The sequence below is a fragment of the Sus scrofa genome, chromosome 9, assembly GCF_000003025.6.
Source record: "Sus scrofa isolate TJ Tabasco breed Duroc chromosome 9, Sscrofa11.1, whole genome shotgun sequence".
Lineage (NCBI taxonomy): Eukaryota > Metazoa > Chordata > Mammalia > Artiodactyla > Suidae > Sus > Sus scrofa.
In genome coordinates this window covers 12,055,646-12,083,410 of record NC_010451.4, presented here as the reverse complement: position 1 = coordinate 12,083,410, position 27,765 = coordinate 12,055,646, and the positions used below count along the sequence as shown (strand labels likewise).

The 27,765-nt window shown below is 42.7% G+C and overlaps 1 protein-coding gene and 1 long non-coding RNA gene across 3 annotated transcripts in view; one reads left to right on the top strand and one right to left on the bottom strand.

The window, feature by feature from the left end:
- AQP11 (aquaporin 11) lies at positions 7,072-17,861 on the bottom strand. Its single transcript, NM_001112682.1, is given in 3 exon segments — positions 7,072-7,186; positions 12,268-12,384; positions 17,243-17,861. Coding segments are annotated over 3 exon segments (816 nt in total). The 3' UTR covers positions 7,072-7,106.
- The window catches only part of LOC106504821, a 48,002-nt gene continuing 38,760 nt past the window's right edge, over positions 18,524-27,765 (top strand). For both annotated transcript variants that reach the window (XR_002335548.1, XR_002335547.1), the window contains exon 1: positions 18,524-18,739. This is a non-coding gene — a long non-coding RNA (uncharacterized LOC106504821). The remainder of the gene's footprint in view (positions 18,740-27,765) is intronic.

Below are 27,765 nucleotides of genomic sequence, written 5' to 3'. Positions count from 1 at the left end.
TCCCCCTCCTGCATGATCGGTTGTATTTTTTTACCTAAGATATAGTGACCTGGGCTGTATAGTGTAGTTTAGAATTTCAAAGAATTAAAAAATTTATAATTAACATTCATTGCTTAAATGTAAAACTCTGCAGGTAAAGTTGGTTGTCATTATCTAATTTGATGAATAATTTGTGTTCTGAAGTAGTTTTGGCATATTAAAAAGTAAGCTAGAGAATATTATGCTTAGTGAAATAAGTCAGAGGACGACAAATACTGTATGATATCACTTATATGTGGAATCTAAAAATAATGCAAATAAATGTATACGCAAAACAGAAACAGGCTCACAGAGAAAACAAACTTCTGGTTACCAGAGAGGAGAGGGAAGTGGGGAGGGACAGATTAGGGCTTTGAGATGAACAGATATGAACTACTGTGTATCCAGTAGGCAACAAGATATGTCCTGTAGCACAGGGAATTATAGCCATTATCTTGTAAAAACTTATAATGGAGTATAATCTGCAAAAATACCGAATCACTATGCTGTTCTCTGGAAATAATATATTGTAACTCAGCTATAGTCAGTTTAAAAAAAGACAATATAACACCTACCCATAGACACACGTGCAGCTAAGAAGTGAAATTGTACCAATACAATTGAAACTCTTTGTATTCCCTAGATCCCAGTCTCCTTCCTCCTTTTCAGAGGTAATCACTGTCCCAAATTTGGTATTTATATTTGTGTTTGTGTTTTTGCTACATATGTATATATCCTATAAACACTGTACAGTATTGGGTTGCATGTTTTTTAGCTTTTGTTAATTGAATCCTTCTGCTGCTTTTCTTACTTAGCACTTTGGAAAGTTTTATCCAAGTTGATACAGGCAGCTCTACGCACAGTTCATCCATTCTCTTGATGGGCGCTTAAGGTTGCAGTTATTATTAAGGCAATGCTGCAGCAGATATTCTTGTGCATGTGTCATGCATGTGTATGCATTTCGGTGTTGCAGTAGCTTTCATACTTTTCATTACACCTACAATAAGAAGTATGTCTCCCATCAGGACCCACAAATATTTGTTTTTGTTAATCTCAGAAACAAAAACTGTATTAAAAATACTATGTAAATGTTAAACTTTGCTAGATTTTGCTAAACTGTTCTCCAAAATGATTGTAGCTATTTACATTTCCACCATTAGGGAATAAGATTTATTGTTTCTGTATATTCTCAACAGTTTTTGGTATTTCCAGACTTCTAAATTTCTGCCATCCTAATGAATAGGAAAGTTCTTCATGATCATAGCTTCCGTGTTCCTATTATTAGCGAGTTTGAAAGCCTTCCAGTTTTTTGTACGTTTGACTTTTCATATTTTTGCCCAATTTTATTTTTTTCTTACTGTGTGTGTGTGGTGTGTGTGTGTTTGTGTGTGTGTGTTCTCTTTCTGGCAGCATATGAAGTTCTCTGGCCAGGGATCGGATCAGAGCTGCAGTTGTAACCTAAGCCACAGCTGTGGCAACACCGGATTTTTAACCCACTGTGCCAGGCCAGGGATTGAACTTTCATCCCAGCGCTCCCAAGATGCCACCGATCCCACAGCACCACAGTGGGAACTTCCGCTGTCCTTTATGTATTTTAGACTCCAGTCTTCTAGTCTTTGACTTGTCTTTTCATTTTGTTTACAATGTCTTTTAAAAGCAATAAGTTGTGGACTCATGTATACTTTCAGGAGCAAGAATTATTCGTCATGTAGAATAACTTAAAGTGTGGTTATTCTAGTCCTCGCATTGTAATACGGTTTTGCTATGGTGTATTTTTTATTTTATTTTATTTTATTATTTTTTTTGTCTTTTAGGGCAGTACCCACGACATATGGAAGTTCCCAGGCAAGGGGTTGAATCAGAGCTTTAGCTGTCGGCAGTGCCACATCCTTAACCCACTGAGCAAGGCAGGGGATCGAACACCCATCCTCATGGATCCTAGTCAGGTTGGTTACTGCTGAGCCACAATGGGAACTCCCATAGTGTGTTTTTAAATAATGTGAACTACTTCACAAATGATTGCGAAATAGGGCAGTGATATCTATAGAACCCAGAAATCACATTGGTTCATGTTCAGTTTCCCAACACATGATATTTCGAACCGACAGGTACCTATAGTTTTATAATAGTTAAATGTAGGAATATATGCCTTTAAGTCTGAAAGAGCTGTGACATGACTTGATTGTTTAATATGATCACTCAGGCAATAGAAATAGGAAGTAATTGCAATAATCTAGGCAAGAGTAAGCAGATGGAGGTTTGACCAAACTGTGCTGGCAGGCTGTAATGACAAGTATGAAAGCCTACTACCCTAGAAAAACCATGAATACAAGACATGTACAAGATGTTTATTGAAGCATTGATTTAATAGTGGATAACTACAAATGCCTGCTCAGCTTGAATTAACTATAGCTGCCTGTATCAACTGGAGTTATATATTAGACAACCAAGTTTAGATGTTACGTATGTAGATGGACGTGAGTCTGGAATTCAGGACATTCGTACAAGCTGGGGATATAAATTTGGCTGTTAATAGGATGTAGTTGCTATAAAACCACAAGACTGTATAGAACTACCAAGGGAGTGAGTATAAACATAAAAGAACTCAAGAGGACTGAGTCCTGGGAAACTATCATTTAGTCTGGGGAAAGGAGGAAGAACTAATAAACTGAGAAGGCAGTGATTTTCTGGAAGTGAGGTGATTCAGGAGGAGAAAGCAATAAATTTTATCAAATGCTACTGGTAGGAAGTATGAGAACTAGCAACATGGAAGTCATTGGTGGCCTTGGCAAGAATTTCAGTGGAGTGGTAGAGTTAAAGGCCTGATGAGAATGCTTCAAGAGAAAATGGGAGGAGTTCCTGTCGTGGCTCAGTGGTTAACGAATCCGACTAGGAACCATGAGGTTGGAGGTTCGATCCGTGGCCTTGCTCAGTGGGTTAAGAATCTGGCGTTGCCGTGAGCTGTGGTTTAGGTCGAAGATGCAGCTTGGATTCCTCGTTGCTGTGGCTGTGATGTAGGCCGGCAGGTACAGCTCTGATTAGACCCCTAGCCTGGGAACCTCCGTATGTCCCAGGTGTGGCCCTAAAAAGCAAAAAAAAAAAACTTCAAGAGAAAATTCGAAAAGAAAATTTAAGAACTACTTTAGACTCCCACCCTCACACCTGTTTATCTAACTCTTCTTGTGTCCACGTATTCTTACCTTTTCTCTTTAACTAGGAACAGTCTGTCTGTACTTCTGGCTAAAGCTGACCCTTCAGTTGTGCCCTTGCTCTGTCTTCACTAACCTAAAAGATACTGGACCTGGGAAATCTCCCCTCTTTCTTCTACAACATTATTTTCTCTATTGCTTCATTCCCCTCAGTGTATAAAGAGGCCGATATCTTTCCCACCTTAAAAAAAGAATTTTCTTCTTGACCCAGTTTCCCCCTTCAGCTGCTCCCATTTTCTTTGTTTACAGCAAAAGTCTTTTAAAGAACTGTTGCACCATCTCCACTTTTTCTTTCTTGCTTGGGTGCAGGCATGGAATTAGCACACAGTTGATTTAACAATTGTGGTTAAGCCATGTGAGTATGAAGAGATGGAGGAACAAAGGAGTTAAGATTCAGATCAGGAGTGTAATTTAAGCTGCTTAAGGAGAAAAGTAATTACAAGGGGAGAGGGATGTGAAAAGGTGGTGATAAATGGACAGAAGTTCCCTGCGAGGGCTCAAAGGCCTCGGAGGGCTGGAGAGCTGGAGAGAAGGGTTCGTGGTTGGGTGATGGGGTGTTTGAGATGAGAGAAGAGTCTGAGTTATTGGTAATGACAAGCTCAAGTTTATGACCATAGTTGTGGCTAAGGCAGAAGTGAAGGAAAAGAATGACCAAAGGCCTTTCAAGTTCAGCCAGTGAACTGGAAGCCAAGATACTATAATATCATCTTGTAAGTATTGAAATCACCAACAAGTGTAACTGGAGTAGTATTGTAGAGTGAGAATGAGAAGGGAACTAAGTTCCCAAAGAATCGGGAAGGAAGTGATTGAAGCATGGTAGATGACTGCAGTAAGTACCTAGGTAGTTGATGGCATGGCTGATGACATGCCTCTAATGGAGGGAGCAGAGAATAGATAAGGAGAAATGAAAACTGTGCCACCTCCAGGCCCAGTGGTATCAAGAGATGTGGTAGAGGAGTTCCCGTGGTGGCTCAGCGGTTAATGAACCCAACTAGCATCCATGAGGACGTGGGTTTGATCCCTGGCCTCATTCAATGGGTTAAGGATCTGGTGTTGGCATGAGCTATAGTGTAGGTCGAAGATGTAGCTAGGATCCCATGTTGCTGTAGCTGTGGCATAGATCAGTAGCTGCAGCTCCGATTTGACCTCCAGCCTGGGAACTGGGAACCTCCATATGCTGAGGGTGCAGCCCTGAAAAAGATTGAAAAAAAAAAATAAAAAAAAGTTGTAGAGCAAACAGGTAAGCTACCATTTGAGAGGGCTGCAGGGGAAACTGTCATCAGAAGTCACAACCTCTAATTCTGACAAGTGAAGTTTAGAGGGCTGAGTGTTTTCATAAATTAATACTTATTTTTCTTAAACCATAGTCTCAATTTATAGACACATAATTTTTAAAAATTTCTATGGAGTTTCTGCCATGGTGCAATAGGCTTGACTGTCTCTGCAGTGGCAGGGATGCAGATTCAATCCCGGGCCCAGTGCGGTGGGTTAAGGATCTGGTGTTATTGCAGCTGTGGTATAAGTTGCAACTCCAGCTCCGATTTGATCCCTGGCCTGGGAATGCCATATGCCATGGGTTGGCCAAAAAAGAAATTTTTTTTTTATAAGAAAAACATCCATGAAACAAAAAGTGAAATTCAGCTTCAGGTTTGAAGATAGTGGGAGTGGCAAAGGGACTATTTTAAAGAGACCCTAGTCATTTTGTGTGGTTGTCATAGAATTTAGACCTAGTATTGACAGATCTTTTGACTTTTTTTCAAGAGAAGCTGAAACTGGATTTTTGTGTGAAAAAGTCTGTTATTTAAAAAAAAAAATACTGTGCAGGCCAAACAAAACACATCAGAGATTGCATTTAGCCACTGTTGCAATATTATGAAGCTTGATTTTTAAAATAGAAACTACTATAGTGTATAATTTGTAAGTAAGTTGGAGTCAAAGTCCATGACCGGCAAACTGGCTGCGTTGTTGGAATCAGTTCAGCCTTGCAAGTTTAAAGAGAGTGACTCTCCAAAAGCTGATCACCAGGCAGCTCTTATGTTACCTGGCAGCCTATCAATTGCGTAATTGATTGCTTCACAGACAAATGGTATCTTGCCCCATTTTTTTTAGCTTTCAATTCTAATCCTGATAATGGAATTCCTTTGAAAAGAAACATATGTAACCTTTTATGGCCTGAACTTTTAATAAAAAGTAGACCTAATATAATAAAAGAAAGCTTCTGGGAGGTCCCATGGTGACTCAGCGGGTTAAGAACCTGACTAGAATCCATGAGGATGTGGGTTTGATCCCTGGCCTTGCTCAGTGGGTTAAGGATCCAGCATTGCCGTAAGCTGCAGCATAGGTAGCAGATGCAACTTAGATCCTGCATTGCTGTGGCTGCGCAATAGGCTGGCAGCAACAGCTCCAATTAGGAGTTCCCGTCGTGGCGCAGTGGTTAACGAATCCGACTAGGAACCATGAGGTGGCGGGTTCGGTCCCTGCCCTTGCTCAGTGGGTTAACGATCCGGCGTTGCCGTGAGCTGTGGTGTAGGTTGCAGAGGCGGCTCAGATCCCAAGCTGCTGTGGCTCTGGCGTAGGCCGGTGGCTACAGCTCCTATTAGACCCCTAGCCTGGGAATCTCCATATGCCACGGCAGTGGCCCAAAGAAATAGCAAAAAGACAAAAAAAAAAAAAAAAAAAAAAAACCCAGCTCCGATTAGACCCCTAGCTTGGGGTCCATACGCTGCAGCTGTGGCCCTAAAAAGACAAAATAGATAAATAAATAAAATTATAAAGTATTTAATGTTTCTTAAAAATCTTCAATTTCCCTTTAGTCTTTTTTTTTTTTTTTTTTTTTTTTTTAAATGTCTGCATCCATGGCATATGGAAGTTCCTAGGCTAGGGATTGAATCCAAGGTTGTACAGCTACAACCTGTACTGCAGCAGTGGCAATGCCAGATCCTTTAACCCAGTGTGCCAGGCCAGGGATTGAACCTGTGCCTCCACAGCAATCCAGCTGTAGTTAGGATTCCTAACCCACTGCAGCACAGCAGGAACTCCTCCCTTTACTCTTAAGGAAGACCAAGAAGATTTTTTTTTTGTATTGAGGTAGAAGTCTAAAAATGGTATTTGGTTGTATTTAACCTTGGCAGGGCAGTAAAGCCCTCTAGACTTAGTTTCCTTATCTGTAAAACAGAGATGCCCTACCTACTTTGTAAAGTAGCTGTTACAAACAAGGAAAATGTGAAAAGCTTTGACTTTGTATGGGTGCTTTGTTTTTATTATATTCTATTAAAGAATGTCAACTTGCCTAAAGCTAGTGAGATTGTCTATTTAGACAAAATATTTTAGATTAGAATATATTTAAAATTTAGGAATCCCCTTGAGTGTGAGTAGATATATAATCTACTTCTAAAAGCAACTTTCCTATTGAAAGATGATGCTGCTGATGGTATCACTGAGTGAGGTAGTGGCTGAAAAGTATCTTCTCTCCAGTTCTGTAAGCATGACTGGTTGTACTTGGGCTAAAAATCTTATTCATTCAGGTGACACATGATATATACATTCTTGGTCCTGCCGTCATCTTTCCTTCTCACACTGTACTCAATTTCTTTTTCATCAAAATCAACAGTTATCACTTGAGATTTATATTTAATGTAACGAGTCTTTTCTAGTAGCATTTAATACACACGTAAAAGAACACGTCTTAACTGAGAAACACAGGATACCTCATTTTCACAGTAATTTTTTAAGTCCCAATGATGAAAACTTTAAGGCAGCTTCCTCAAAGGAAGGTAACATTGACGATTCCAGTGCAGCCAGGGTGTTGAATACTAGATGATAAAATCTATCACAGCCAGCTGGACCGTCCTGTAACTTAGTCCGAGTCTTTTGGAATAGTTATTCCTTTTTGTTAATTGTATTATTGTTATGCAGCCATGGAAGGAAAAAGCTGAACATCAAAATCATCAGCAATATACCTAAAAGACAAAATACAGTAAAAACAATTTCTAAGGAAGTTCATAATCACTTAAATCATGTAATTTAAGATTATATACAATTATAGACCTAGAGATTTGTAGAGTTATGTTTAAGAAAGAATTAGCTACATTACTTTTACATGAAACATGTAGATATTTTAAAGTCTAATATTCTCACTTTATTTTTCTTCAAGCAATGAATCCTTAAAAACAGTCTGTACTTGGAAAAAGCAGTAGGATCTAAACAATGAATTGAAAGGATAGAAGAGAAAGATCTGGAGTTCTGGTTCTGGTTCCATTACTGACTTAGTGAGAAGTGTTGGGTCTCTATTTTAATCTCAACCATTAATAGCTTTAAGATTTAAAAATTTTTGAAGTTCCCTGGTGGCACAGTGGGTTAAGGATCCAGTGTTGTCACTGCTGTAGCTCAGGTCACTGCTGTGGCCTGGGTTCTATCCCTGGCCTGGGAATTCCACATGCTGTAAGCCTGTCAAAAAAAGATTTAGGAGTTCCTATTGTGGCTCAGCTGAAACGAATCCTACTAGGAACCATGAGGGTGCAGGTTTGATCCCTGGCCTCGCTCAGTGGGTTAAGAATCTGGCGTTGCAGTGAGCAGTGGTGTAGGTCACAGATGCTGCTCTGATCCTGCATTGCTGTAGCTGTGGTGTATGTAGGTGGGCAGCCTATTTGACCCCTAGCCTGGGAAACTCTGTATGCCTTGATTGTGGCCCTAAAAAGCAAATAATAATAATAATAAAGTTGGCCATTCTTTAAAAAAAACTCAGACCCAGGCTGCATAACTGTGACTTAAAGTTTTTCAGTGGGAAATAGGGTCAGAGGAGACTTAGCCACTGAACTCAAATCCCTGCCTGAAAGGCAAGTCTTTAGTAGTTAATGTTTTTATCTTAAAGTAAATAGACTTAAAGTTCTAAGTCAGTTTAAACTCAGATTAAGAATGAGTTTTTGTCATATGGAGATAGTTTACTTCAAACAGGAGTAAATTTAAGGTATGATTAGCATTTGGATAACAACCTTTATTTGAAAGATGAGTCTGTTTTGTAACCAAAGGCTAGATTTAAAAAAAAGTCCAATAACAGTCTGTTTGTTAGCTAATCCACAAAATGTGCCATTTTCTTTATAAAGTCAGAGCTAGAAAATAAATCATGACATTTAAAACTTTTTAAAAATGGAATTGCAGTTTCATAGAAGCAAATAGAATTAGCTAATTTTCATTGCATGAAATACGTAAGCTAGAGAACAAATTTTACATGCATTCCTATAGTCACATTTCTAAAATTTTATTAATTTGGGGAAATGGCATGACCCATTAAAGGAATAATTATCTCCGAGGTGAAGACAAACAAGAAAGAACAAGGACTATGGCTTTCAAGAATAGCTTGCTCCCTGCTTGCCCTAGAAGGGAGAGAAGATAGGTGTCCTGGGATTAATTTCCTCTGTCTCACTCTTGCACTGCCTCATGTTTGTTTTGACTCTTCATCTCTTAGCTCTTTGAATGACTCTTGTAAAGATAAAATTTATTCTTCTTACCTTCTTGGAGTCTAATAGTGACCGTTTTTCATTTGAGGCCATTTTTTCCACAACGGGAATGTAACTTCAGTGCATGACAAGAGTCAGTGGTAAGCTGAAATTCTTTAGTCAGTATTCTAAAAACTGCCATTCAGTCATTTTTTTATCTGCATCTATTGAAATAGTCCTGTATTGTTTCTCATTCACAGACCTCTTAAAGAGATACAGGGACATGTTTCTTTTTTCTTCTTTTTTTTTGTCTTTTTGCCATTTCTTGGGCCGCTCCCACAGCATATGGAGGTTCCCAGGCTAGGGGTCTAATCGGAGCTACAGCCACTGGCCTACGCCACAGCCACAGCAACGCAGGATCCGAGCCGCGTCTGCAACCTACACCACAGCTCACGGCAACGCCAGATCCTTAACCACTGAGCAAGGGCAGGGATTGAACCCGCCACCTCATGGTTCCTAGTCGGATTCGTTAACCACTGCCCCACGACGGGAACTCCAGGGACATGTTTCTTTAAGCAAACTATAACAGAAATTTTGTGGAGGTGCAGGTTTGATTCCACCTTGCTGCAGCTGTGGTGGTGTAGGTTGCAGCCGTGGCTCAGATTTGATTACTGGCCTGGGAATTTCCATAAGCTTTGGGTGCAGAAAAAGAAAAGAAAAAAAAAAAGACCCTTTGAAGCAGAAGCAAAGAAATAAGTAAAAGTATATTTGTTTTTTGTTTAAGTGTTTGGGTTGTTTTTTGCATAAGTGGTTCTTTAAAATGTTTTGGTAATGGCAACAAGTAATGTTACCTTCCTCTTTGTTCCACACTATCATGAAGAGAGTATAAATACAGTCGCCCCCCCCCGCCCCCCACTCCTCTGTATATTTTCTTCTTTTTGTCTTTTTGCCAATTCTTGGGCCGCTCCTGCGGCATATGGAGGTTCCCAGGCTAGGGGGCGAATCGGAGCTGTAGCCACCGGCCTACGCCAGAGCCACAGCAACTGAGGCATCTGAGCCGCATCTGCGACCCACACCACAGCTCACGGCAACACTGGATCATCAACCCACTGAGCAAGGGCAGGGATCGAACCCGCAGCTTCATGGTTACTAGTCGAATTCATTAACCACTGCGCCACAACGGGAACTCCTCCCCCGTATATTTTCTAAAGGGGCTCCTTTTTTTATCTTTCATGAGACTTTTCCCCAGTATGTTCAGGAAATCATCAAGTGATTTAGACTAGAAAACGTGTTTGAAGAAAAAAAAGTCATGATCTTTTACAGAGAATGTCAATTACTTCTGATTTTCTTTTTCTTTTTTTTTTCCTTTTCTTTTTAGGGCTGCACCTGTAGCATACAGAAGTTCCCAGGCTAGGGGTTGAATCCAAGCTGCGGCTACAGCCACAGCAATGGCAGATCCAAGCCACATCTGTGAGCTATACCGCAGCTCATGGCAACACTGGATCCCTGAGCCAGGGATTGAACCCACATCCTCATGGATACTAGTCAGGTTTGTAACCTACTGAGCCACAGTGGAAACTGCTCATTTTTTTCCTTTTAAAATTCTTTTGGAAAGACCTACTTTTAATGTTCTTTCACATAACAAATGACCAAATTCCTTAGTATCATGGGCCTACCATTAAAATTATATTTGGAGCAAATTAACATCTATGTTAATAATATTTGTTCATTTCAAATAAGATATATTAAGAGAATTTTTCCATATAAAAACTATTAGGAGACTTGTACATTTAGTGACCTTTTAAATTTCTTCATGAATTTCAGTAACCTTTTTAACTTCTTAAAAATCAAGAATAGAGAGAATTATCTTTAAAGAAGTTACTGTAAAAAACCAGTAATCTATGGAGCTGAAAAAAAGCTACTCATTAGCATTTTAAAATACAGGTTTCCTCTGCTATTTTTCATGTTTCGGTCTGTGGATATTACTGAGCATATAGGTGCTAAGTGTGGGATAAAGGAATGGAAGTTGAATGGGAGGAACAGTCACAGGCTATTTAAACTTGTTACGTCAGTGTTCCCTCCTATATGCACCTCCAACCCAACCCACACCCCTTTTTTCCAACAGAAATGCACAACAAGAAACAAAATGCTACCTGGATAAAAGGAAGGATGAACTAATAGGCCAGCCGTCCTCCTATCCGTTTATAGTTAGGAACAATGGTCAGGCCTTGAAACAGATGACTAAAGAAAATCAAAAAATGCTGGTAACATATAAGGAAATGGATATTGTGATTACAATTATTTTATAACTTTTTTGTGTTGATCTATCTGAAAAGAGAATCTTTTCATATCTGACCTAGATGGAAAAAACAGGAATGAAGCTTGTGGAAAAGTTAAAAAACTACATTTATCATAGTTCTGTGTTTTTTTTTTTTTTTTTTTTTTTTTTTTTTTTTGATCTTTTTGTCTTTTTAGGGCTGCACCCTGGGCATATGGAGGTTCCCAGGCGAGGGGTCTAAATCGGAGCCACAGCCGCTGGCTTACACCACAGCCACAGGAATGTGGGATCTGAGCCATGGCTGTGATAGGAACAAATGAACACCACAGCTCGTGGCAACGTTGGATCCTTAACCCATTGAGCGAGGCCAGGGATCAAACCCACAACCTCATGTTTCCTAGTCAGATTCGTTAACCACTGAGCCACGACAGGAACTCCTAGTTCTGTGTTTTTTCATGAGATGCCCTTCTGCAAAAAAACGAGTCAAATGAACTAAATAGTATTTTATCTGGAGCTCGAAATTTGAAAAAAGTTCCTTTAGCCAATAAAAGATTTTTTTTTTTTTTTGTCTTTTCTAGGGCCACTCCCGCGGCATATGGAGGTTCCCAGGCTAGGGGTCAAATTGGAGCTGTAGCTGCCGGCCTACACCAGAGCCACAGCAACTGGGGATCCGAGCCGCGTCTGCAACCTACACCACAGCTCACGGCAATGCCAAATCCTTAACCCACTGAGCAAGGCCAGGATCGAACCCACAACCTCATGGTTCTTAGTCAGATTCGTTAACCACTGCGCCACGACGGGAACTCCCAATAAAAGATTTTTTAATGGAAATAATCACTTCACATTTTTTTGCCCTCTTGAGGGCTTCTTAAAGTGATATCAAAGATCAAACTGACTATCCTTAACTAGATAATTTTGTTCACTTGAAGATAAAAGCAGTTTTTCGTTTGTTTGTTTTTTGCTTTTCAGGGCTGCACCCACAGTATACGGAAGTTCCCAGGCTAGGGGTCAAATTGGAGCTACAGCTGCCAGCCTACCCCACATCCACAGCAATGCCAGATCCGAGCCATGTCTGCAACCTACACCACAGCTCACAGCAATGCTAGATCCTTAACCTACTGAGCAAGGCAGGGATCAAACCCGCATCCTCATGGATACTAGTTGCACCACAAAGGGAGCTCCCTAAAAACAATTTTAAAAGCTACTGCACAAAACAAAATGTTATTTCAGACACAATATTTCATACTTTGTTCATTTTCTTTTTTGTTCCATATCATATTTTAAAATATTCTACTATTTTAATTATATTAAATAAAAATATGCTTACCTAAAGAAGGAGCCAGCCAATATACTATAAAAAATTGAAGGAATGCTTCATCAAAACACTTGAAATGTAGTGAAAGTGCCAAAGCTGGATTAAATACCGCTCCTGTTAGACTTCCTCCTGTAACACATTTTAAACAGAATGATACCAAACCATATAGTTTACATTTTCTTATAAATGGAAATATAGGAGTTATTAAATATAACTGTTTTGTTTTAGGTATTTAAGTACCATTATTCTATTATCTTCCTTTGTGGAATCACCTAGCATATTAAAGAGTATAAAAATAGTTTCTGGATTATAATATGCTAGGTGCAAAAAAAAGGGAGTGGAGGACAAAAGACATCAGGAATTACAGTCCAGGGATTTCCCACTGTGGTTCAGCAGTAATGAACCCGACTGGTGTCCATGAGGATACAGGCTGAATCTCTGGCCTCGCTCAGTGGGTTAAGGATCCAGTATTGCCATGAGCCGTGGTGTAGGTTGCAGATGCAGCTTGAATCCCAAGATGCTGTGGCTGTGGCTGTGGCTGTGGCTGTCAGCTGTAGCTCTGATTCAGTCTCTAGTGTGGGAACTTCCATATTCTGCAGGTGTGGCCCTAAAAAGCAAAAAAAAAAAAAAAAGGGAAATTATAATCCAATACTTTCCAATAGTGTATTATAAAATTCACATCAAAAGTTAACTTTCTGGGAGTTCCCGTTGTGGCTCAGAGTAACAACCCAACTAGTATCCATGCAGGTGCAGGTTTGCCCTCTGTCCTCACTCACTGGGTTAAAGATCCTGTGTTGTTCTGGTGTAGGTTGCAGATGTGGCTTGGACCCGGTGTTGCTGTGGCTGTGGGGAAGGCTGGGAATTTGACCTCCTAGCCTGGGAATCTCCATATGCTGTAGGTGGGGCCCTAAAAAGCAAAATAAGAAAAAACAAAAATAATGGGGAGCGATATGCTTAGTGCAGCACCCTCCAAAGTATGTTCTCTTCTGCTACGCACTCCCAGAAAAAAAGGATTCCATTAAAATTAGAAAATATGTTTAATCCAGTGTTGGCCTAACTTAATTGGCAACAGAATCCTTACACAACTTAAAATTTTTTTAATTATGGTAAAATATACATAACAAAATATGCCATTTTAACCATTATAAAGTGTATAGTCAATGGCATTAGATTTACAATGTTTAGCCGTTACTATTTCCAAAAATTTTCCATTACCCCAAACTGAAACTCTGTACCTATTAAACAGTAAGTCCCTATTCCTTCCCGCCACCCCCCCCCTTGTAACCTCTTCTACTTTCTGACTGTATCATTTTGCCTACTGTGGATATTTCATGTAAGTGGAGTATATAACATTTGTCCCTTTGTGTCTGGCTTAGCATGTTTTCAAGGTTCATTCATGTTGTAGCATGTATCAGAACTTCATTCCTTTTCATGGTTGAATAATATTCTATTGTATGTATATGTTTTTGTTACTTTTGAGGAGCACACTTGTAGAAATGCTGATAATGAATGATGGTTCCAGCATATTCCAGCTGTGTGACCTTGGACAAGTCGTTTCACTTTTTTGAGCCTCTCACTTTACTTAAAATGGAAATAATGTATTCATCAGTGGGCTGGTCTAAGAATTAAGATAATTCATAAATTTCCTACATGCTTGGCATGTAGCCCAATGAATATTCTTATTTCCCTCATACTGTAAAAAAGGAAGATTATAATATAATTATAATAGATGATTAATATCTATAGCAGTAATAATCAACAATTTTCTATTAGGTTTGGCACTGCAGAGTCTCTAGTGCTATCCAGTAATCTACCCACTAGCCACATATGGCTCTTGAGTACTTGAAATGTGGCCACAGCAACTGAGGAACTGAACGTTTAATTTTAGCTGATTTATAGCTAAATAACCACATGTGGTTAGTGGCTGCTGAACTGGCTGTCAGTCTACACTGGAGCAGTAGTTCTTAGCCCTGGTTTCATATTAGGATCACCTGGGACACTATTTTTTTAATTTTTTTTATTTTTTGTCTTTTCTAGGGCCACACCCAAGGCATATGGAGGTTCCCAGGCTAGGGGTCTAATTGGAGCTGTAGTCACCGGCTTACGCCAGAGCCACAGCAACACGGGATCCGAGCCGTCTTCAGCCTACACCACAGCTCACAGCAACGCCAGATCCTTAACTCACTGAGCGAGGCCAGGAATCAAACCAGCAACCTCGTGGTTCCTAGTCGGATTCGTCAACCACTGAGCCATGACGGGAACTCCGGGATCACCTGAGACAGTTTGAAATATACTATTGCCTAAGTCCCTTCCCACATCAATTAAATCTTAATCTCTGCACCCAGATGTGGTTATGTTTAAAATGCTCCCCAGGTGATGCATTGCAGAAATAATGTTGAGAACTATTGCTGTAGTGATCTCGTCACTAGCCCCGCCCAGTAATGGAAGGGAAGAAAAAGAGCAGAGTTACCGTTGTGGCTCAGTGGTAACGAACCCAACTAGCATCCATGAGGATTCAGGTTCAATCCCTGGCCTCACTTAGTGGGTTAAGGATCCGGTGTTGCTATGAGCTTCAGCATAGGTCACAGACACGCTTGGATCCCATGTTTCTGTGGCTGTGGCATAGGCTGGCAGCTGTAGCTCCAGTTAGGCCTCTACCTAGCCTGGGAACTTCCATATGCCAAGGGTGTGGCCCTAAAAAGAAAATAAACTAGGTATTGTCTAATGTTATATACAATATTATTTATGAAATTATAAATATGTATTAAAAGTATAAAAACAAGAAGAATACCAATTGAAGGATAATCAAGAGAGGGCGGAGGGGAACTTCCCATTGTGGCTCAGAGGTAATGACCCCAACTAGTGTCTATGAGGATGCGGGTTCCATCCCTAGTCTCACTCAGTGGATTAAGGATCCATTCATTGTTGCCCTGAGCTGTGCTGTGTGTTGCAGGATGCAGATCGGATCTGGTGTTGCTGTGGCTCCAATTCGACCCCTAGCCTGGGAATTTCCATATGCTGTTGTTGTGGCCCTAAAAGCAAAAAAAAAAAAAAAAAACAAAAAACCAACGAGGAACTGTTTATAACATCTTATTAATTTAAAATATTTTAAAATGTTTACTGCTTTTAATTATATAAAGACAGAGCTAAGCTGTGGCATAACTTTTTGCAAGGGATGATTCTGCTTTAGCCCAAATCTAAAACTTTAATACGCAGCTACTCACCAATCCCTCAAGCATATATCCTTCCTTCTCGCCTATACCATTTATTTCCAGCTGTGTCTACAAAAGAATGGTACTAGAAAGGAAGGGAAGAAAGGAAAATGGCTTGGAAAGTCTTTTATTTTTACCTAGGAAGTTGAGCATATGCTTAAAAAGTCCCTCTCTTAAGGTCTGCTTCTACTCATGGTTTCCCTTTCAATGCCCAGAAGATAGACTCTTACGACTAATTTCCTTGTATTGGATTCCTGCCTCCAGACATTATATAATTTAGATAGGGTCCAATGAAAGTATTTTCTTACAATTATTTAAAGTGACACATTTAATCATTAAACTTTTGTCTTTTTGGGAGTTCCTGTTGTGGCACAGTGGAACCGAATCCGACTAGGAACCGTGAGGTTTCAGGTTTGATCCTTGGTGTTGCTCAGTGGGTTAAGGATCCAGCGTTGCTGTGAGCTGTGTAGTGTAGGTGGCAGACGTGGCTTGGATCCCGTGTTGCTGTGGCTCTGGCAAAAGGCCGGCGGCTACAGCTCCGATTAGACCCCTAGCCTGGGAATCTCCATATGCCTTGGGTGTGGCCCCAGAAAAGGGAAAAAGACAAAAAAAATAATAAATAAATAAAAATAAAAAGCATCTTTAATCTCGAGCATGTTTGTTGGGTTTTTTTTGTTTGTTTGTTTTTTGCTTTTTGGGCCACATCTGCAGCATATGGAAGTTCCCAGGCTAGGAGTTGAATTGGAGCTAGAGCTGCCAGCCTATACCACAGCCAGAGCATCTTGGGACCCTGCCACTTCTGCAACCTACACCACAGCTCACAGTAATGCTGGATCCTTAACCCACTGAGAGAGGCCAGGGATCAAACACGTGTCCTCATGGATACTAGTGGGATTCATTACATTGAGCCACAATGGGAACTCCCAAGCAAGTTTTATTTTAATTTAAAAACAATCCTTGGAGTTCCTGTTGTGGCTCAGTGGCTAACGAATCAGACTAGGAACCATGAGGTTGCAGGTTCGATCCCTGGCCTTGCTCAGTGGGTTAAGGATCCGGTGTTGCCCTGAGCTGTGGCGTAGGTTGCAGACGAGACTTGGATCCCGAGTTGCTGTGGCTCTGGCATAGGCTGGAGGCTACAGCTCCAATTCGACCCCTAGCCTGGGAACCTCCATATGCCTTGGGTGCGGCCCTGGAAAAGATGAAAAGACACACAAAAAATAAAAATAAAAACAATTCTTGATAGGCCATTAGAAGTTCATTTACAACTCAAGATGAATTATTAAGGAAATAAGAGGTTTTAAGTGATTTTGTAGAAAAAGAACTAAGAAATAGAACTACAGAATTTCTACTTCCCACTCTTACTACTAACCAATCAGGTAGTCTGTGCTTTAAATTGGAAAGAACTTTTTAAAACCCAGGATCACTTTTCAGTGAGAGTTTCAGAAAGGATTATACCAAGTTGGCAAGAAGTAGCTGATGTTATCTTTCCTGTCTACCATTAAAACAATTCCTTTGTAGGATATTCGAACCCTTGGCATATCTCTCATGATCTCAGTTTCAGCAGAGAACTGGCTTTCTCTGGGTGTTAAAACACTGAATGGAGGATCTATAGTTCAATTTTATCAGTAAAGGATGGGCTCCAAAATGGTCAGGAAACCGGATATATCGATATTGACAAGAGACATGGGGATTTCAAATATATCTTGGCCAAGAACTTAAGAGCCTCAAATCATCTAGGCTACAGACGTGCTAAGTGTTTTGTGAGAATAACAAACCTGCATAGACCAAAAAGGTGATGAGTGCTGACAGCAGGTGGATACGAAGCTGAGTTCGGACCTCCTGGAAGTGCAGCAAAGCGCTGTGGAAGATAAAGGAGCAGATGGCCTCTATGATGACCGCTTTGGGCAAGTCCACTTGGATGGGATTCCTGCAAGCGAAGCTCCTGTCCCTGACGTGATACTTGGTCAGCTCCAGACTCCACAAGGCACCCACGCAGTACCTGCTGCACAGGGCGCCCATCAGTTGAGCCAACAGCCTCATTCCACCTATCTCAGCGGACATCCCCCCCAGCATCATTTGCATCATCACTCCGCACGGATTGCTGGAGGTTCCCACCAGAGTCAGGCCATGCACCAAGGAGAAGAAGTAGATTAGTGTCAGCGGCCAGGTGGGGTGCCGGGGTTCCTGCTCGCTCAGCAGTTGCAGTTCATGGGTGCAGAAGCAGAGCTGGAAGGTAGCCAGAAACTCCAAGACGAAAGCGTGGGCCATGGGCCTGTTCAGCTGCTGCCGGGTGACCACGCGGGCCAGCCCCGTGAACAGCACGATCGACAGCATCAGCCCCAGCGAGGTGCAGGTGTCCTGCATCTCGGGCCAGAGCCCCTGTAGCGCGGTCATGGCTGGCTCCCCGCCGGACCCGGCTGCCTGCTCTCGGCTCGGCAGGAGGCGGTCTCTGGGCCGGAGGCCGAAGTCCTCAGCCCCGCCCCCCTTCACGCCCCTCGGGGCGGGCCGACCGCGGACTAGCGGGAGGCCCCAGGGGCGTCGGGCTGGAGGCCTCCCCCCCCTCCCCGGCTCTGTGCTGGGGTGTTGTTACCAGAGCCGGGGAGGAGGGGAGGCGAGGAAAGCTCTGCGACGGCTCTAGAGGAGGGGGCCAACGGTCAGCCGGAGCCGGACACGCACATACCCTCGCTTCCCTCACGGACTGGAAGCAGGCGCGGGTGGGGCAGGGAGCGGAGGGACGGCGCGCGCCCGGGGCCACTGCGCATGCGCGCGGCAGCCCGGCGCCCAGGCGCAGAGGTTTGCCTGGGGACAGACCCGCGAAGACGCCGGTCTCCCTGTGCCCCAGCGCAGAGCCGGCAGGCTCGAGTCCGCTGCGCTTCAGCAGGTGCTTTGAAGAACGAACCTTGAGGGTTTTGCTTCCCTGCCCTCAAACTGTAAAACGGTCAAGCTGGAAAGACCCCTAAAGATCATTTCGGCCAGCCACCTCGTTTTTAATTTATGGGGCAACTGAGAAGACGGGAAGTGACGGAGGTGCAGCGGCAAAGCCAGGGTGGGGGAGGGGTGGAGCAGGCCGGGGTGGGGGGGCTTTAGCGAGAGTAGACTTGAGAGCGCTTGTGTGAAGCGCCTGCAGCTGGTCTCCTGAGCCTTAGTTTACTTCGCCTGCCTGTAACGTTTAATCGAATAGATTAGGGTTGCATGACCCGCCTGCCTCATCGATTTGTTTTAAAGAGCATGAAAGGCTCATTGCACAGAGACTAGCAGACAGGAAGTGCTGGGTAAGTGCTAGCTTCGAGTCCAAAGGGCAGGTCGTGCCACCCCTCCCAACAGCCCGCCCATCTGGGGTGGCCCATTGTCTGTGCAGCTGGGAGGGAAGGCTTGAGATTCCTCACTCCTCACTCCTAGGAGTTGCTTTGTGTTAATGGGGTAGGGGTTGTGGTTTAGTGAGAGAGTTGCCAGTGCCGAACAGAAATGCAGAGGCAGTTTGGGGTGAAGGAGAAAAAAAAATACCTTTGTTGCTTTGCCAGGCAAGGGAGGCCACAGCAGACTAATGCCCTAAAAACTGTGCCCTCCCTTGGGAGAGATTAGGAAGTGGTTTTGTAATTTGGGAGCTGAAAACAGGGCCACAGATGAGGATCAGTCTAGATGCAAGCTTTCCTTCTCCATGAGAGTTGGTGTTTGGTGGCCCCAGGACTGCCTCTGGTGGTTCTCCATCCCTGGTTTTTGTTGGGAGTTTTAGTTCTGCAGAAGGGTTCAAAGATATTGTTGTGTATATTCCTAGAAGAGGAACTGGGACCTTGCCCCAAGGCTGCACTGTTGTTTCTAGGCTGTTCCTCCCTGGTGGCTGCATCCCCTTCTTTCCCTGATTAGCAACTGTCTGAGCTTGCCCTATGGAACTCAGGGAAGGTCATGGAGGCTGAAGCTTATCCCCTAAAATCAAGAATTGGGGGTACAGAAAGGCCTATACCCGGGAGCCCCACAGGGCCCTACCTGGTTTCAGGGAGTCAGGAGTCCAAATGCCACAGTATTCTCCAGCCTCAGTCCTGCCTCTGCCAGGCTCTGTTGACCACAAGTCCACATTTCTTAGGGCTGGATGGACAGAAAAGAGGAACAAAAATGAGCGGAACAATTAGCCTGAACTTCAGGTGACAGAGAACTTGGAAGGTGTTTTTGCTGATTCTCAGCTTTCCTCCACAATGTCAGTTTGTCCTTTCATAATTAATGAAAGTTCTCTTTAAAATGTCCAAGTTTTCTGTAGTGCCAATAGACATTCTCTGAATTAAAAAAAAATTCTTTCAGAAACCACACAAAATATATAGAGAGATGAAATCCTTCCCTTTTTTTCTGTGTTGGTGCCTCTCTGGGAAAGAATTTAGAGTACATTGAAACTATGTCTTGAGATGTCCCCTGTGGCTTAGCAGGTTAAAGATCCAAGGCTGTCACAACAGTGGCTGGGGTTGCTTCTGTGGTGAGGATTGGATTCCTGGCTTGGAAACTTCCAGATGCTGTGGGTGGGGCCAAAACAAAATTATATTTTGATCTGGCTGCTATTGCAGGTGGTTGCTTTTAAATCAGTCCTCTGAGTGTATGTAACCCATTCTTGGCTCCCCTTTACTAGAAGTCTCTTGAAGATTAGTGTGAATATGTTTTGTTGACTACTTTGCTGACAATTTTACTAGCAAGAGCCATGTAGAAAACTAGTCTTGGGAGCTTTGATTAGAAATTTCAATAACATTATACTATACATTGTCATTAAGTGAACTTTGGGCATGGTTTCAGTTAAAGAACAAGACCAAAATAAGCCAAATTATTACTTGTGATTGGGTATTTCACATAACATAGATTAATCTCTTTTGAGAAACAAGAAATCTCCAATTAATTCACCCTATTTCCTTCAGCAAAAGTATTTGTTCATATGGGTGACAGAGCTGCATCTTGCAAACCCAGATCTCAAAATTCCAATCCCAGAGTTCCTGTCATGGTGCACCAGAAACGAATCCGACTAGGAGCCATGAGGTTGCAGTTTCGATCCCTGGCCTTGCTCAGTGGGTTAAGGATCTGGCGTTGCCATGTGGTGTAGGTCACAGATGCAGCTCGGCTCCTGCGTTGCTGTGGCTGTGGCATAGGCCAGCGGCTACAGCTCTGATTAGACACCTGGTCTGGGAACCTCCATATGCCGCAGGTGCTGCCTCAAAAAGACAAAAACAAAACAAAATCAAAATTCCAGTCGCAAGACCAATGTCTTCTTGAGGAAGAACAATTCTTAGTTAGGTTGGGAAAATTAGAAGAGTCTGGCTTTTCCTGCAACTTTGACCCCATTTTAACCACTTTGCTTCTAGATATCCCAGAGATAGCCTATTTCTGACAAGCAGGAAGTACGTAATACTAGGTTTGGTAAAAACACTGGGTTTAGCGTTTGGAAATGAAAGTTTGCATCTTACTCTGCACAAACTGTGAGACTTTGAGGAAATCATTAAATCATTAAACTTCTCTGAGTTTCAATTTCCTAATCATGATAGTATAGTACAGTTAATAACTATTTTCAGGTTTTGTTGCAGAGATTCTTTTTTTTTTTTTTATAAAGGCTGAACCCATGGCATATGGAAGTTCCCAGGCCAGGGATTGAATTCAAGTCGCAGCTGTGACCTGTGCATTAACTGCTGCAATATTGGACCTTTTAACCCACTGCACCAGGCTCGGGATTGAATCCATACCTCTGTAGCCACCTGAGCTGCTGCAGTCAGGTTCTTAACCCACTGCACCACAGCAGGAACTCTGTTGTGAAAATTGAATGAGACAATACAGATGAAGTGCTTTGTAGTAAAGAGCTATTACAATTTTTAAAAATTGAGATATTCATATACCATAAAATGTACCCTTTATTTTTTTTGTTTGTTTGGGTTTTTTTTTTTTTTTTTTTTTTTTTTGCTTTTTAGGGCCAAACCCACGGCATGTGGAGGTTCCCAGGCTAGGGGTCTTATTGGAGCTACAGCTGCTGGCCTACACCACAGCAAGGCCAGAACCAAGCCTCGTCTTCGACCTCACCACAACTCATGGCAGTGCCGGATCCTCAACCCACTGAGCAAGGCCAGGGACTGAACCCACAGCCTCATGGTTCCTAGTCGGATTCCTCTCCACTGCGCCACGACAGGAACTCCCTAAAATTTACCCTTTAAAAGTGTACAATTTAGTGGCTTTAAAACCAAAACATCTGATTCAAACTCAGACAAAACGCAGATTGGGACTTGAATCCTCAGTTTTTTAATTAAAACCACTCATTTGGTATGTGGACTTACTGAGGCTCAGGTTCTTTGTGTCTCTGCACAGAAGGAATTCAGTGAGAGACAAAGCGATAGGCAAGAAATAGATTTATTAAGATAAGACGCTTGTTAAAAAAAAGAAGAAGAAAAAAAGGAGTTCCCATCGTGGTGCATGGAAACGAATCCGACTAGAAACCATGATATTATTATGCATTTGATCCCTGGCCTCTCTCAGTGGGTTAATGATCCGGCATTGCTGAGAGCTGTGGTGTAGGTCGAAGACACAACTTGGACCTGGCACTGCTGTGGCTGTGACATAGGCTGGCAGCTGTACCTCCAGTTCCACCCCTAGGCTGGGAACCTCCATGTGCTGCAGCTGTGGCCCTAAAAAAAAAAAAAGATAAGATGCTTGTGAGAGAGTCAGGTAAGCAGGCTCTCCCCGGAGGATTAGGTAGACTCCATTTTTATAATCCAAGGAAAGTGGGGGTTGAGAAAGACCACCTTCTTCCTCACTCTTGAGATTCACCGTCAGGCTTCCATCGCTAGCTCCTGCTTCATATAGGTTGAGAGAGTATTTGACTCTATGAGGTCAAACTAGGACTGTCCTGGCGCTTATTCATCAGATCAGCAGAAGGGGAGCATGTGCTGAAAGAGGTCAGATCAGCTCAGGTTTGCCTGTGGTGAGGGTGTCCTGCTTTGGAATGTCATCTTTCCCTTCCATTCCCGTCCCTGGTCCTAAGGATCATCATCTTGCTGAACTTGAACGCAGGCCTCATTTTCTCTTTCCCTGAATGACCTGAGGCGTTCCTCTGGCTTTTGCTTACGGTTTTATAGTTAAGCAGCAAGGCTGCTTCGTTCCACAACGTTCTGATGGCTTTCTTGAGCCACCGTTGACTTCCAGTCGTCTCCCAGAGTTCCCTCCTCTCTATCCGTGGTCCCCTCCTGGGACTTCTGCAACTACCTGTGTAGCTGTCCTCCTCTCTCCCTATCAGTTTTATTATATTCACAAAGTTGTGTAACTATTACAAATTATCTTGAGTGGTGATGCTTAGCAGTGAAGTCTGAATTTATAATGTGACTATCTCTATAATCTTTGGCATGAATTATTTAAATATGACCATATGATACCATTGTCTTATACACTACTTTCTATTGGAGATGGAACCCACATAATTCTAGTGAGGTCTCAAGGTTGCAATTGATGGACCCTACAATGGAAGATATTTATCGGGTGCTCTATCAGGTATAATCAAATTTTTGTGAAGTTTTTTTGCACTTACCTCAGTGACATGCTATCAAAGGTAGTCTTTCTTCCTGTTAATTCTAATTTTAGTTAAAAAAAATTTGTTGGGGAGTTCCCGTCGTGGCGCTGTGGTTAATGAATCCGACTAGGAACCATGAGGTTTCGGGTTCAGTCCCTGCCCTTGCTCAGTGGGTTAACGATCCGGCGTTGCCGTGAGCTGTGGTGTAGGTTGCAGACGCGACTCGGATCCCGCGTTGCTGTGGCTCTGGCGTAGGCCGGTGGCTGCAGCTCCGATTCGACCCCTAGCCTGGGAACCTCCATATGCCGCGGGTGCGGCCTAAGAAATAGCAACAACAACAACAACAACAACAACAACAACAACAATTTGTTGGGAATTCCCTGGTGGTTTAGTCGTCAGGACTCAGAGCTTTCACTGCTTTGGCCCGGATTCATCTGGGAAATGAGATTCCCACATCAAGCCACTGCAAACCATGGCCAAAAATTGAAAAAAAAAAAAATTTTGTTGAGCAGCAAACATTAATAAGACACAGCCTGCCTCAATAACCCAATCTTATAACAATATGTGATACTTATTGAGCACTACTGTGTGCCAAACATTGGATATTATTAGCTTCATTTTACATAGGTCCAGAGAAGATGAAAAAAAAAATAGAGGAGTTCCTTCGGTGGCACAGTGGGTTAAGGATCAACTGTCACAGCTCAAGTCACTGCAGAGGTGCAGGTTCAATCCTCAGGCCCAGCACAGTGGGTTAAAGGACCCAGTGTTATTGCAGCTGTGGTCCAGGAGTCAATCCCTGGCCCAGGAACTTCTATATGCCGTGGTGGTGGCTATAAAAAAATTTTTTTTTAGATAGAGAAGGATTTCTTGTTGTGGCTCAGTGGGTTAAGAATCTGACATAGTATCCATGAGGATGCAGTTATGAACATCCCTGGCCTCACTCAGTGGGTGAAGAATCTCAGTGGTGTAGGCTGCAGATGGGACTTGGACCCTGAGTTGCTGAGGCTGTGGTATTGGCCTGCAGCTGCAGCTCCTATTCAACCCCTAGCCCAGGAACTTCCATATGCCACAGGTGTGGCCCTAAAAAGAAAAAAGAAAAAAGTAGAGAAAATATCTAATATGGTGAAAGAGGAAGAGTGCAGGTAAACTATTCTAGGGCGTCACCAATCCTTTAAATTTAGGCTAATTGAATCAGCATATAATGAATAAGATCAGATTTTTATGGAAGTTGGCTTGTTTGAAAAAGCTGTCTAGAATTGTTCTCCTTTTGCTCTGATTTCATGCTATTTACTTTTTTTTTTTTTTTTTTTTTTGTCTTTTTGCCTTTTGAGGGCTGCTCCTGTGGCATATGGAGGTTCCCAGGATAGGAGTCAAATCGGAGATGTAGCCACCAGCCTACGCCACAGCCGCAGCAATGCAGGATCCAAGCCTTGTCTGTAACCTACACCACAGCTCACAGCAACGCCAGATCCTTAACCCACTGAGCAAGGCCAGAGATCGAACCCACAACCTCGTGGTTCCTTGTCAGATTCGTTAACCACTGTGCCACGACGGGAACTCTTCTATTTACTAATTTGACTTCCCCTCCTTTTTTTTTCTTTTTAGGGCCGAACCGGCAGCATATAGAGGGTCTAAGACTAGGGATCCAATCAGAGCTATAGCTGCCGGCCTACGCCACAGTCACAGCAATGTCAGATCGGAGCCATGACTGTGACCTACACCACAGCTCACAGCAATTCCAGATCCCCAACCCACTGAGCGAGGCCGGGGATCAAACCCAAATCCTCAGATTTGTTTCCACTGCGCCATGACGGGAACTCCTCTTTTTTTTTTTTCCCCACTTTTTAGGGCCCCATCTGTGGCTTAGGGAAGTTCCCAGGCTAGGGGTCGAATCAAAACTGCAGATGCCTGCCTACACCACAGCTACAGCAATGCCGGAACCCCTACCCACTGAGGGAGACCAGGGATCGAACCCGCACCCTCACAGATACTAGTTGGATTCATTTCTGCTGCACCACAACAGGAATGCCCTTCCATATTTCTTTCTTTTTTTTTTTTTTTTTGTCTTTTTGCCTTTTCTTGGGCCACTCCCACAGCATATGGAGGTTCCCAGGCTAGGTGTCTAATCGGAGCTGTAGCCACCAGCCTACGCCAGAGCCACAGCAACGCAGGATCCAAGCCGCGTCTGCAACCTACACCACAGCTCACGGCAACGCCGGATCCTTAACCCACTGAGCAAGGGCAGGGATCGAACCCTCAACCTCATGGTTCCTAGTCTGATTCGTTAACCACTGCGCCACGACGGGAACTCCCCATATTTCTTAATACCAGGAAAAAGAGGCCTTGGATAGAGGATTTTAAGAATTTCAACTACCAGGAAAGAGTATGATATACATTAAACAATTAAATTCCAGTTTATGCTTTAGGGACTAAATAATTTTTAAACTCTTAATTATGAAAATTTCCTAATATCTACAAAAGTAGAGGGAATAGGATAGTGAATTCCTATATAGTTTTCACTCAACTCTCCAATAATTATTCCTACTTTGCCAATTTTGTTTCATTTATTCTCCCAAGTTTTGGTGGGGAAGAGGCTGGAGTATTCCAAAGCAAATTCTACACATCTTGTGATTTTTGCTGGGTAACTCCTGTGTCCCCTCTGAGTCCACTCTTTCTCTACCTCTCACCCCTGCTCTGATTCCCTTGAGGCTTTCCTTTACAGAATGCAGGTAAAGGACTTCCTTACTCAGTAGCATCCAGTTGGGTTCTGCCAATGGGGAGCATCATCAGGAGATGGAACTTAATGCCTTAAGGCACTATTCCTCTGGCGCCCTTTCTGAGGGTTTGTTGCAGCCAGGTGTATCCTACCAAATGCCACAGCTTCTCTTCATAGAGTTCTCTCTCCTCTGGTTCTGATACCTACACCCTTTCCTCATCCCTAGTTCTAGGGGTGGTAACAGTTGTTGTCGTTGCTAGTCCAGGGGGACCGTGTTATCCCTTCTAATTTCCTTACAGCCTTCCTAACATCTTTGAAAAGGATCCTTTTAAAATAACCTGATTTGATTGTGCTATTGTTTTCTGCTGAAACCCAACTGAAATGTCCTTGTGCACATAACTGGTCTGCATCTCTAGTTGGTGAAAGTATTTTTTGAAAAGAGTAACCCCTGTGGGAGTTCCCTGGTGGCCTAGTGATTAAAGGATCCAGCACTGTCACTGCTGTGGCCTGGTTTCCATCTCTAGCCCAGAGACGTCTGTGGATGTGGCCCAAAAAAAAAAAGTAACCACTATGTCATTATCACTATAACAAATTAACAATAATTCCTAAATAACATTCCAAATTCAAATTTCTCCAGTTGACTAAAAGCATGTCTTTGGTAATTGGTTTAAGATCCAATCAAATCCCATACTTTAAAAATTTTTGTACCTTTTGGAATTCCCATTGTGGCTCAGCCGAAACGAATCCGACTAGTATCCATGGGGACACGGGTTCGATCTCTGGCCTTGCTCAGTGGTTAAGGATCTGGCAATGCCATGAGCTGTGGTGTAGGTCGCAGATGTGGCTGGGATCCTGTGTTGCTGTGGCTGTGGTATAGGCCAGCAGCTGTAGCTTTGATTCAGCCCCTAGCCTGGAAACCTCCGTATGCCGTGGGTGTGGTCCTAAAAAGCTGGAAAAAAAAGTTGTTGTACCTTTTAATTTTCTTTAGTTGATAACAATCTCTGCTTCCCCTCTGTGTATTGTTGCTTTATTGGAGAAATCATGTCGTTTATTCTGTAAAACGTCCTACGTTCTGGATTTGACAATTGCTTCTACATGGTGTAATTTAACTTTCTTCTCTATCCCTTGCATTTCTGTTAGCTACATTTAAATGTTTGATCAAATTTAGTTTCTTTTCTTTTCTTTTCCGGCTACACCTGCACCATATGGAATTTCCCAGGCCAGGAGTCAAATCAGAGCTGCGGCTGCCAGCCTACACCACAGCCATGGCAATACCAGATCTGAGCTGCATCTTTGATATATGCTGCAGCTTGCGGCAATGCCAGATCCTTAACCCATTGAGCAAGGCCAGGGATAGAACCCATCTCCTCATGGATGCTAGTCGGGCTCTTAACCCGTTGGGCCACAACAGGATCTCCAAGGTGTCTTCTGCTCTTAAAGGGGTGGCAGTCCTACTGGATTAGGGCTCCAGCCTTCTTACATCATGTAACCTAAAAGTTATTGTTGTTGTAAGTATTGTTGTTAACCTACCTCCAAATACCATCATACTGGGGTTAGGGCTTCAACATGTGAATTGTGAGTGGGGTCGGGGGGGGGGGGGCACACAATTTGGTTCATAACAGCCACTATGAAGTGACTCCTGGTTTGTCCATTTTCTATATCTAGCAGGGGTTCCAGCTGGAGCCTATACTGAAGTCCTTAGGACTTAAGCATTGATAGAGCAGAATTATCAGGACTCTATTTATATGTAGCTCCTGAAGCACCTTAGGAAAGGAGCCATCCTAAGAGAGGCCTGAGTCCCCAGGCCTGGCTCAAGGATGTGAGCTGTTATCAAAGAGGAGATCTCCCAAAGCAACAGAAATAAAAGCAAATATAAACCAATGGAACCTAATCAAATTGGCAAGCTTTTGCACAGCAAAGGAAACCATAAAAAACCCAAAAAGACAACCTACAGAATGGGAGAAAATAGTTTCAAATGATGGAACTGACAAGGGCTTAATCTCTAAAATATATAAACAACTTACACAACTCAACAGCAACACACAAACAAAAACAAAACAAAAAAC